The sequence below is a fragment of the Mus musculus genome, chromosome 14, assembly GCF_000001635.26.
Source record: "Mus musculus strain C57BL/6J chromosome 14, GRCm38.p6 C57BL/6J".
In the NCBI taxonomy this organism is placed as follows: domain Eukaryota; kingdom Metazoa; phylum Chordata; class Mammalia; order Rodentia; family Muridae; genus Mus; species Mus musculus.
The window spans coordinates 79,072,197-79,084,206 of record NC_000080.6 but is presented as its reverse complement, the minus strand read 5'-3'; the positions used below and the strand labels follow the sequence as shown (position 1 = coordinate 79,084,206).

Below are 12,010 nucleotides of genomic sequence, written 5' to 3'. Positions count from 1 at the left end.
GCTGTAGCAATTCCAAGTATCAGTCAGGATAGTAGAATTTGTCCCTTATGGGCCTTTTAAATGCACCCATTATGAACAAAAATAAGTTCAATTTAACATGTTACGAGCACTTTTGTGCATATGAGAGGGACACAGGAGGAGCAGTGGCAGAAATACACACCGCATGATTTTTAATTGTTCTCAACTTTAAGTACTTTCGGGTCGCTGGCTCAAACACATAGATATGTAATTTACTCCACCTCCCTCCCAAGAAAGTGCTGTTTTCTCTAAAAAATGAAGAATAGGTTTAAGAAAAAGAGAAGGATAAAAACAAAGGGGGAAAAGTTTGCAGATGTGCTTCACCCTGAGAGGAAAGGGTTACATTTTATCAGGAGAAGCAAATGAGTCATTTTCAAGGCCAACTGCGACTGCCTGCTGGAGCAACCTGAAGCACTGTGCTCAGAACAGAGGAGCGAGAGCAAGTTTAAAAATCCTGGCAGGTAATTTGCTCCCGACAGGTGTGCGTTAACAGGGTCACCGCCCATCACAAGCACCAAAGTCTGACCTTCATCTACTGACTCAGACTTTCTCTCTCTTGACCCGTGAACGCAACATCTCCTGAGAAGAGCACCTGTCCTTTACCACCAACAAACAATAACACAGTCAGTCTCAAACGTTTATTCAAGGTGGCTGACGTGAGGTGAGGACTAAATGACAACCATAGAACTTACAGCAACAAAAGCAAGATCCAGACTTACTCACCTCAGTGACTGCATCTCAGTCAGGTTAGCAGCTGCCCTGGCCTTCTACCAGTTTGTACTTACCTTTTTAGTAACCGACAGCACCTGCAGAACATCTGTACAAAGGTACCCAGGGTCCAAGGCACAAATGAGCCAACGGTGGCAGCAGCCCCCAAGTGCAGAAACCAACCATTCCCACCCTTTACCTGCATCCCTGATAATGATGGGAGGTGGCAAACTGGAACCCCAGCCTCCCTCCTCAAATCCAATGTTTCTCCTTCCTCTTCTTTCTTTCTGATTTCAGCACATGCCTGGGTATATTTAACTTTGTGCTATGACTGTAATGAGAAACAGACATCTACAAACCAACCCAGCAATGCTTATGTGGGGTCCACAATCGCATTTTGTGGGGCTGTTAAGAGGACATTAGTTCTAAATTATATATAATTGCTATCTGGATCCACCAAGTCACCAACCGTGTCTCTCACAGAGTTCTTGATGCCTCAGGATTACTGTAATCCCTCTGATTTTAAATCAGTGCAGGGGGGAAAAGACCAAAGGAATCAATGGACATACCATGTGATACAGCGATGTCACAGATTAAATTGACTTCATCCAATGGAAACTTCCAGGACGTACACTCTTCAGTAAAGCTTAGGAATCTCGCTTCATGTTTTTCTATTGGGTACTTTTCCATGTTCACAAGTACTGGGCCCTATAACAAAGCCACGGTCTTAGTGAAGGCATTGGGTAGTCGCTAAAACAGCTGTTCCAGAATACAATATTTCATGATCTAATATCTTGACATACTCGACTTTATCGTTTGGCATGGCACCTAAAACTATAGTAATACCATATGCTTACCTTCATGAGTGCTTTCTCATGCTGGGGCTCATTACATTTCTCTTTCATTTACTTTAATGAAGTATGCCGTGTCTAAAGCACTATAAGATTTCTTATGACTACATTTCTTCCTAAACCAAGAACCCATTTTGCCCTCCAAATAGAAAAAGACCCAGAGTTGCTCAAGCCAGCAAAATAACATAAGTTAACGAATCCAGGACTAGTATATTTCCATTGTGAAGAAAGAGTGTGAAAACATTATATTGAAATGTAATGGCTAAAGTGGATCCAGTGCTACTTATAAAAGGTAGAATGTTTCATATATAGTTAAATGATTATTCAATATAGGCAAAGGAACTAACTTAATAATATTGTGCGTATCAGTTCTGGGTAGCTCGCTATGACTTCCTGGAAGAATTCTATTATACAACTAAGTTTTCAATGACTTGTATACCCTACAGTCCTTAATTAATCAAGATATTTGGGCTAGATATTGGTGTGCATGTCCCAATCTATCTAGATTGTAATTAGGGGACTGAAGAGTCAAACTGTATCCCTCTTAAAACCTTGAAAAAAACACTTCTGGGAGAGACGTAGGTGCTCAGATCACTCTTAGGTGACATTGGGGGGTTAGGGCAGAAGGAAGGGACAGCTCTGACAAGAGTCTCTGACAAATGAGAAGAGTCTGTGCTCCTGAAGGGACTGACAGACTGGGCCAGATTTTTCTAAACACAACTTTAGTGGAAGAAATCACCCTTTCGTTGGTGTACTGCGTAACTGGTTATTGGGTTACAGTGACAGAATTTTGCTGTTACAACGGAATCTTTATAGACTACAACATCTAACATCTATACTTTCTGGCCATTTACAGGGTAGGTCGGCTGACTCTTCTGTCCATGTGGATCCCAGCAGTGGGGATAGTAGCAGACAGACAAAGATGTATTTTAGAACATTGATTTCAGTGTGGTCCCTGACTAGTGTTCTTAACCACCCAGAGGGGAACTCTTTCTACCTGAAATGCTTAGAATGATTTTTTATGATAACTAATGACAAATGACCCTTTCCTTTTCTCAGGAAGACAATGTCAACAAAGTATGAGTAAAAATGGAAAAAGGAAGACAATTTAATCTTTTTAGCATATATAAAGTAAAGATAAATATCAGAGAGTAACTCTATAAGGAAAATAAACAATATATCCAATTGATTGTCCTGAAACACAAGATTGGCTCTTAGAAGTTCTGTTTGGCCGATAGCAACTGCCCAGATTGAATTCCTTGGAGGTCAGATTGAACTTTAAGTTGGCACAGAAGCTAAAGAGCCAACCAACCAGTGAGTCATTTCTCAGACTGTATGGACTGCATCAACAGATGATCCAGAAAGTTTCTTAGATTCAATGTTAAGAGGAAACCATAAGGATAACAACCTTTATGTCAACGTGATTTGTTTCAGCTGGACACAAGACCTTCTGCATTCCATTTCCCGTCTGGCCAACTATCCAGTAGCCCATGAATGTCTTCTCTGGCAGAGGAAACCTGTCAAAGATGATTTGAAAGAGTGAGCATTTTTTTTCCCATTATCAAGAGTTTGATGAAACACCATGACCAAAGCAACTTGGGGAGAAAAGGGTTTATTTGGCTTATTCTTCCATATCACTAGTCATCATCAAAGGATGTTGGGAAGGGAACTCAAACAGGACAGGAATCTGAAGGCAGGAGTTGATACAGAGGCCATGGAAGGGTACTGCCAGGATCAGCCATCAAAGGATGGCCTCACTCACAATGTTCTGGGCCCTTTCCCATTAATGTCTAATTTTAATGCCTTACAGGCTTGCCTACAGCTTGAACTTATGGAGGCCATTTCTCAACTGAGGTCCCCTCCTCTCAGATGACTTTATAGCTTGCATCAAGTTGGCATAAAAGCAGCCAGCAGGAAACACATTCTGCCAGCTATCACCAGGAGCACAATGCACAGGAAGAATGCTTTGTATGGCTCCATAAGTCACTTAGAATGCAGTCTATAACATCGTGTTTAGAATGTACATTAGGATGAAAGACACTGCACTTTAGACACTCTGAAAGTAAGACCCTGTCCCAGTTCACCTTAATGGTGACTATTCTTAAGGTGAAACATTTTCCACTGGAGTCGATACAATGTGTAGTAACTTTACATGCGGATTCCTGGTAGAGTATAGGAAGGCTTAAAGGAAACTGGAGCAATTCATTTTCATTTTCAACCTGTTCTTTTACATTTTGATCAAGTAGTAACCAAGGTACATTAGTTTTAGACCTTTGTTGGAAGGTCATAGAGAACAAAGCTCACAGGCTGTACTTTGGCGATTAATATGTAAAATATATACAGACATACTCACATAAATGTGTTACCTAGTGCTAAAGATACCCATGTAACCAGGAATTAAGACCAGGATCCAGAACCCCCTGGAGACCACATTTCACTGCTAACTAGGAAGCTACTACCCTGACTGCTGACAGAATTGCTTCCTATTTGATTTATTTAAAGAAACACATTTTTTTGTTTGTTTTGAGACGGGATGTCACTATGTAGATTAGCTTGGCCTTGAAATGGCTCCCTCAGTCTTCCAAGTGTTAACACCATAGCCATGTGACACTCTGCCCTGCTAGATCAATTTTCATTTCTTTTTTTGAGACAGGATCTTATGTATAGCCCTGGTTGGCCTAGAAGACACTATGTAAAACCAGGCTTGCCCCTAACTTGTGGCATTCCTTCTACCTCTGCCTCCCAAGTGCTAGACTTACAGGCATGCAATACAGCATCTGGCTTAAGCATTTTTCTTTGTTTTTGTTTTTTTGAGACAGGGTTTCTCTGTGTAGCCCTGGCTGTCCTGGAACTCACTTTGTAGACCAGGCTGGTGTCAAACTCAGAAATCCGCCTGCCTCTGCCTCCCGAGTGCTGGGATTAATAAGCGTGCACCACCACTGCCCGGCTGCTTAAGCAGTTTTTAAGTGAAGCAATTCCTATACTAAAGCAAATATGGCAGCAATAAAGAATAAAATGTCAGGCAAACCTGAGACTAAAACTTCTACTTCCTAGTCATAAAACTTTCCACTTGAATCTTTACCAAGTGGGACCAAGGATCTGTCATTTTCATTTAACTATATTTCATATTCATCACATGGTACAACAACAAGACTCAGAGTTCAAAGTTCTCTATGTGGCCAAAAAAATCAAAATATGTTTACACTGAGTATGGTGATCATTCACACAGTACATATTTGTACTTCCAAGTTATTTTGTTTTCAGCAAAGTTATAGTCTGATATGCATTTCCATAAGCTTAGGAAAACTATAAAGCTTTGATCACTCTTTGCAATAAGGAACTAAATGCTCTGGCTGAGTACACTTTTTGACCTGGTGAAACTTGGGAGGAAGAAAGGGACCTTATAATGAGTGTCTTCCAAGGCATATGACCCTGTGTCATATCTTGCTTAAAAAGGCACATTGGAATATGTTTTCTAAAATATATTTTAGGGAACTGAGATACACAGAAGTTAAGAGCGCATGCTGTTCTTACAAAGGACCAGAGTTAGATTCCCACCTCCTTTGCAATCACCTCCAACTTCAGCTCTAGGGGATACAATGCCCCCCTTTCTGATCTCCATGGCCACTGCCTCCTCATATAAATCAATAAGAATATTCAGATAAATCTGAACAAATTAATAAAATACATTTAAGTACCCAGGCCATGACCTTGATTGAGAGTGGGAGGTGGCTGGGTCCATGCTGAACTAGAAGACTATGATGTGTTCTTTTATTATTATTTTTTTAATGGTGGACAACATGATTCTTTTTTTAAAAAAAGATTTATTTATTTATTATATGTAAGTGTAGCTGTCTTCAGACACTCCAGAAGATGGAGTCAGATCTCATTATGGATGGTTGTAAGCCACCATGTGGTTGCTGGGATTTGAACTCTGGACCTTCAGAAGAGCAGTCGGGTGCTCTTACCTACTGAGCCATCTCACTAGCCCGATGTGTTCTTTTAAATAAAGTAATAAAAAGTGTTTCTACATGAACAGGGCAGATCTCCTAGAGTAGGCTCTTCCTTGCTCTTCTAGTTTGGGGAACAAACTGTATCCTTCAATTGTTCTCCCAAGTTTACTGTTCTCCAAATACGGAAGGAGAAACACAAGGAGATTCATTAATTTCTTTCTTAGCATAGTATTGGTGAATGTAAAGGTATCTGGGACTTGGTCCTGGTTCTTTGCTAACTACCTATGCAAAATTGTAATGAGTGCCAGCTAATATCTCAGTATTAATGTTTTCACTTCTAAAGAAAGGACTGATCTTAAGGTCTAATGGCTTGGAGAGTCTCTGATAACCATGGAAGCCAGAGCCAGAAGTAACAGAACAGTGTAAAGGGCTTGTATTACTTTGGTGCTCTTGACTGAAATTGATCAATCAGAATAATAATATCTGTACCTATCAATCAGATGGGCTCCTTGGTCAATAGGCATGCTTTCTTAAAGAATAAAGAGGCTCTAAATAATCCCATTTGTTTGAGGTCAAAGTTTTCACTTCTTGATCTAGTTACAGCTATTGAACTGCTTAATAAAATAGTATTTGTTGATAACCCAGCATAAGAAATGCATCCAGGTCTGGGGATACATCTCAGTTGCAGAGGCTTACTTAACACGAGCAAGGTTCTTGGCTTGATACCCAGCACTTAAAAAACAACACCACTAATGCATTCACTGATAATTTTATAAATAATATTAAAATGCCAAGTAAGAAAAAAAAATCCATCCATTTGAGAAAGGTAACCTTTCTCAGATTCTATGGCCAATGGCAGGGATGTGCATAAATCTGCTTAGAAGATGCCCACTCATTCTAAGTGATAGTCATGGAACTCACAACCTGACTAGCTATCTGAAGGACTAGCCTTGGCTGTTTGATTGGCAGAGTATGGGATGGTCCATTAGATACCCCATACAGACTGCACCCAGAACCACACAACCGCAGTGTTCTTCTACTGGCAATGTCAACAGTGCTGAAGGATGCATTGGCGGGTGGCCTGCGCGCGCGCACACACACACACACACACACACACACACACACCATCCCGTTCCCTGATTGCTCCTGGACCCTGACAATAGTTGGGAAACATTAGCTCCCCATTTCATTTCCCATGAAGGCTCCCAGAAGCTGTGTGTGTGTGTGTGTGTCCATTCTTAACTTTCATCCTTTCAGTGTTAGCAGTCCGAGGAGAAAGGAAGCATTGTTTGGGGTATGAACAAGTTCTGGAATAATCAACAAAATGGTGGCTACAGAATGGGTTGGGGAGTTGGGGGAGGGTTACCCTGGTAAGCAGTTAGCAAAACGGCCTTCTTTTCCACTTTACTGAAATGTGGCATCCAACTCTGACCAGATTTAAGTTTTTATGTTTGATTTGATTGACACAACAACAACATTTTCCATGATTTTAAAATTATGTCACTGTGCTGTTGAACTGTGTTAATGTCCTGGCTGGAATGATGTCTGGGTTTGATTTTAAGCGGGGGAGGAGCATGAACTCAGGAGCTATAAATAGAACTGCTTTTTATTTTCAGTGTCATTCGTGAATTTATGTGTTTTAAAACAATGATGTATTTTAGTGCATGTGTTGTGCTGGTTCCTAATCCCTCGTGGAAGCAGTGACAGAGCTCTGAAACTTAGAGTTTTGAGTAAGAGAAAGGTGCATATCCGAGTTATGACTTGGGTCAAATTATAGTACTTGGAGCATTAGAGAAAGGACACGGACAAGCCATAACACGACGCATACGGCCAGCAAAGTTAGGTAACATCATCTGAAGGACATGTGAGAGCTGTCTCAGGAAAACTTCCAAAAAGGGGGGGGGGTGGGCTTTTAAAGCACATGTTCTGGCAAATTTCTGCCTCCTCTGAACCTCTGCCAACACTATTTCTGGAGTCTGAGAGAAAACATATGAAGATTTGGATCTTTCTAGGGCCATTATGCAATTGGAAGTTGTTGGCATACCTATTATCAACAATTCCTAAGACATTTCCTTACCACAAGAACTACAAATGTTTATGGGGATAATGGAACACTTCAGGGTAGTTCCACCATCCCAGAAACTCAACAACTACTACCATCTTTGAGAAGAAAGACAGTGCCTCCAATTTTCCTGGCCTCCTTCCCTCCTACCATCTTAAGATCCAACAGTGAGTTTACTGCACTCTCACAGACCATTCCTGACCAACACTTCCCACTTGGCTCTTTCCCTTTTTGCTCCAGGCCACCCTGTAACTCAGCCTTAGCTCAAACTACTTTTTGCTATTCCCTGAACATGTGAAGTTTAATGCCTCCTGAAGGCCATTTCCATTCATCCTGCTGCAGCCTCTCCAGTGAGCTATCTCCCCATCTTCCTTTCGATCGGGTAACTTGGAGCTTATCACGAAGCAGAGGGTGACCTTGAATCTCAATCTTACTGCCTCTAGTCCCAAGTGTTGGGATTGCTGCGTGCACCAGCACACTCATCTTGGAGATCCCTTTTTTAAAGCCACAATCCAAATATTATTTACCTTTGAGTCCCTCCTCGAATTTCATTCTCGGAAAAGAAAAATCAACCTTTTGCCCTTCAGGGTTTCCACACAAATTTACACATAGGAAACTCTGAAAAGTCTTATAGAGTCGGTAACTTTCCAATTTAACAGAGTGGAGAGAATACCACTCTGGAGAGAACAGATTAGAAATGAATCTATGAAATCTTTTATTTTCTTTTTACTTAATAAAATAAAAACTCAGCACAAGGTTAAGCGTGGTGGCATGTGCCTATCACACTTAGGAAGTTAAGGCAGAAGCCTGAGCTAGTATAGACTACCTAGAGTCTTCCAGAGAAGCATGGGCTATATTGTAAGTGCCCCCCCCCCATATACCCTTACACACACCAGCCACATGCTTAACAGAGAAAGAAAGCCGAATTTAAACACAAAATATCAGTGATGGGCACTACTACAAATTCCCAGTAGTATCCTCCTTGGCCAAGAACTTTTTCTTTCTTTCTTTTTTTATTAGATATTTTCTTCATTTACATTTCAAATGCTATCCCGAAAGTCCCCTATATCACCCCCCACCCCACCCTGCTTCCCAAACCACCCACTCCCACTTCCTGGTCCTGGCATTCCCTTGTACTGGGGCATATGGTCTTCACTCTCCTCCCATTGATGGCTGACTAGGCCATCCTCTGCTACATATGCAGCTAGAGACAAGAGCTCCGGGGTACTGGTTAGTTCATAGTGTTGTTGCACCTATAGGGTTGCAGTTCCCTTTAGCTCCTTGGGTACTTTCTCTACCTCCTCCATTGGGGGCCCTGTGATCCATCCAATAGCTGACTGTGAGCATCCACTTATCTCCTTCCCCACAGCTCACAAGTCCCTGGCAACTTTACATTGTTTTGCTGAACACAGTATGTATGCGAGTATGCTCTTGTATTTTCTTCTGTATTTCTGACTCTACACTTAGTTGTTAGTTTCATTTACGAAATGTACCTCTGCCACCCAGAGCCTGCCGAGGTCACCGAGAAATGCTGTCATCTGGATTCGCAAGATGGGAAGATTGGGTGGAGCTGCTATTTTTGGCCGGGACTTCCTAACACACCTCCTCCTCTCCAGAATGACCGTGCAGCGTCAGGGCAGCTGTCCTGCCTTCCAGCCAAAGCAGATGCTGACAGCTTGAGCCATGGTCTCTGGCTGTCTCTCTCGGAGGCTGCCACCAGGCTGCAGGTCTGGAGGCTGGCTTTAAACTTTCCTTCATCTTTTTTTCAATTCCCCCTGGAAAGAAAATGCCTTCCTTTCCTCTGTCATCTGCTCTAGCAACTACATCTTAGTGGTTCCAAATCTTGTGTTCTTTCCTAATCATCTCTGAGAATGTATGGGAGTGAAACTCCAGCCACTGTCACTGGCAATGTAGAAACTTCGTGAATTTCCCAGAGGACAGAACCACTGAGGGACAACCCGCCTGAGAATAAAGCAATTGGAAGTAACACATCAATAGCACATGTTTCTGATTTAGTTAATTGGTGATTCATTGAGTAGGGTCCAGGCTTTATTTAATTAGTGAGGGTTCATTTAGGGTCCACTGATTGCCTCCTTCTCTCAATGTTGTCTTCTCTTTCCTAGCTTGCCACAGATAACTAGGCCCTCCTTCATCCACAGGGATGCCCGTTGCTGCTCCCCACCGAGCCTTCCTATGCTCAGGTTTGCTGCCGTGCACTTCCTCACTTTTGGACAATGAAAAGCGCCCTTTCCTGCCACGCATGCCATTCTGACTCTTCTGCCCAGCCTTACCCCCCATCCATCACCTCACACTGCCACTCACAAAGTACTTGCACCTCAAAATACACCTGCATTTTCTTTACCTTTGGGCCCATTGGGGTAAAGGTTCTTGCGCGTGACCTGACTTTGATCCCCAGGACCCACTCGGTTGAAGGAGAAAACTGACTCACACCAGCAAACTCTCCTCGGCCTCCATGCACACTCTCCAGCAGGTTTATGGGAAATAAAATGTCATTTTAAAACTGCTTAAATTTCTCTGCTTGAGTTGCTCTCCCTCCTGGATGTATCCAGGCACACAGAAGAATTCTGCATAGCTCTGGCTTCCTTACCCTCATGGGCTTGCCCCATTTTCCCACTGGCAGACATCAACAGCAGGACACACACCACTTTTTCTTGACCACTTTCTCGGTCACCGTGACCTACTTAAGACCACACTGAGTCTTCCTCACCTTTGAGGCTCTTGCTCTCACATGGTGTCCCCTCACCCCCACCCCAGCAGCACATGGAAAATGTCTGTTTAATGAGTGAACGAATGGTTGGCATTTTGGACCAATTTGTTTCCTCTTCTCGAAGGGGCAAATCTTCCCCGATGTGTTCTGACTACTATGTTTTCTTCGCTTAGAAGAATCTCAGCAAAGGGTGCAGCCTACTTGCATGCAAGTGTGAAATTGGCCCTAACAGGCTTGTATAAGGGGCATTCTATAGGACTAGGTGGCATGAGTTTATAAAACCTCACCTACAAAAGCTTAAAGGACTAAGGATAATGATGTGAGACTGCTTAAGACCTATACATCTCAAAAATTCTCTGTAGGCAGGGCACATTTAACTATTTTCCCCCATTCCAATAAAGAATCAAATCAAACAGCTGTGCAGCTACCCTTACACTACAGCAAGGGAATACAAGGCCAAGTCTGTGGAAATGCAGCTGGCTACCGTGCTGAGAATGAGTGACAGTGTGCGCTCTGCCTAAGTGGAGCATCCTTATCCATACCCTCAACCTCTCACCCCACCAAAACTCAGACACGCCCCAAAAGAAGAGGTGAGAAGGAGGTAAAAGTCAAAAGATGTGGAGGGGCGCTATGCAATGCTGTCATCTGGACTTGACATAGCCTTTGTACCCATGACATTGTAGCTATGGTTACCTGCACAAGATCAAGCCAGCCAAAATTCCAGTGTGGATGGGGTAGGAGCTCACAAGGCCCCACCACACCCAAGGAGCAATTAGGAACAAAGGGGAAATTTTTTCTTCTGTAGCTACTGATAGGTTGCCCATTTATAAATGTGGACAACATCGACTGGATTTAGTGCATTCTTTGAAAAGAAGAGAGACAGCTGGATGTAGTGGTATTATACCTTCAATCTCAGCAGTCAAAAGGTAGATACAAGCAGATCTTTCTGAGTCTGAAGCCAGCCTGGTCTACATAGTGAGCTTGGCCAGGGCTAAATAGTGAGATCCTATCTGATAGGGGCAGATGAAGTTACAAATGTGTGCTAGAGGGACTTGGGGGAAGCTAACGGAGAAAATGAGGATAGATATAATCATTGCTTGAAGGTCTCAAAGAATGAAACATTTTAGACCTCCCACATTCAACTTCTCTACCCAGTCAGATCCTATATATTCTTCTCTAGGGTCTAGAAGGAAATAGGAAAAAAATCACATGGAACCACAAAAGACTTCACATAGCCAACACTATCCTAAGAAGAAAGACCAACACTGGAGGGGTTATCCCCTCAGACTACTACAGAACCACCGCAATGAAAATACAGGCGCAGAATCAGACATGCAGGCAAATGGAACAAGACTGGAGACCCCCACATGGTCCACATAGTTGCAGCCATTTAGTATTTGACAAAAATGCCAAAAATAAACACTGGAAAACAATGGACCTCCAACCAATGGTGCTGGAAAAACTGGCTGTCCACATGCAGAAGAACGAAACTGGACCTTTATCTATTGCTTTGCGCAAAACCTAGCCCTGAGTGTCTCAACAACCTAAACCTGAAGCCTGAACCACCACAAAAGCTGGAAGAGGACACAGGCAGCATCCCACACGACAAAGGTGTGGGGATGCCTAACAAGTGGGACTTCATGAAACTAAGAACCTGCTGCACATCTAAGGAAACAACCTGGAGAAGAGG

General features: G+C 42.6%; 1 protein-coding gene across 4 annotated transcripts in view; it reads right to left on the bottom strand.

The window, feature by feature from the left end:
• Positions 1-12,010, bottom strand: part of Vwa8 (von Willebrand factor A domain containing 8) — a 353,253-nt gene that overhangs the window by 118,104 nt on the left and 223,139 nt on the right. For 3 of the 4 annotated variants that reach the window (XR_003950844.1, NM_027906.1, XM_017315982.1), the window contains 2 exons: positions 2,986-3,094; positions 1,296-1,434 (listed from right to left, as the gene is read on the bottom strand). Coding sequence is in view for 3 of the 4 variants with exons in the window: in NM_027906.1 (NP_082182.1) it covers positions 1,296-1,434; positions 2,986-3,094 (248 nt within the window). In the remaining variant the exon portion in view is untranslated. Of the gene's footprint in view, positions 1-641; positions 1,058-1,295; positions 1,435-2,985; positions 3,095-12,010 lie in introns of those variants that run through there. The other variant, XM_011245038.3, reaches the window with a different exon arrangement.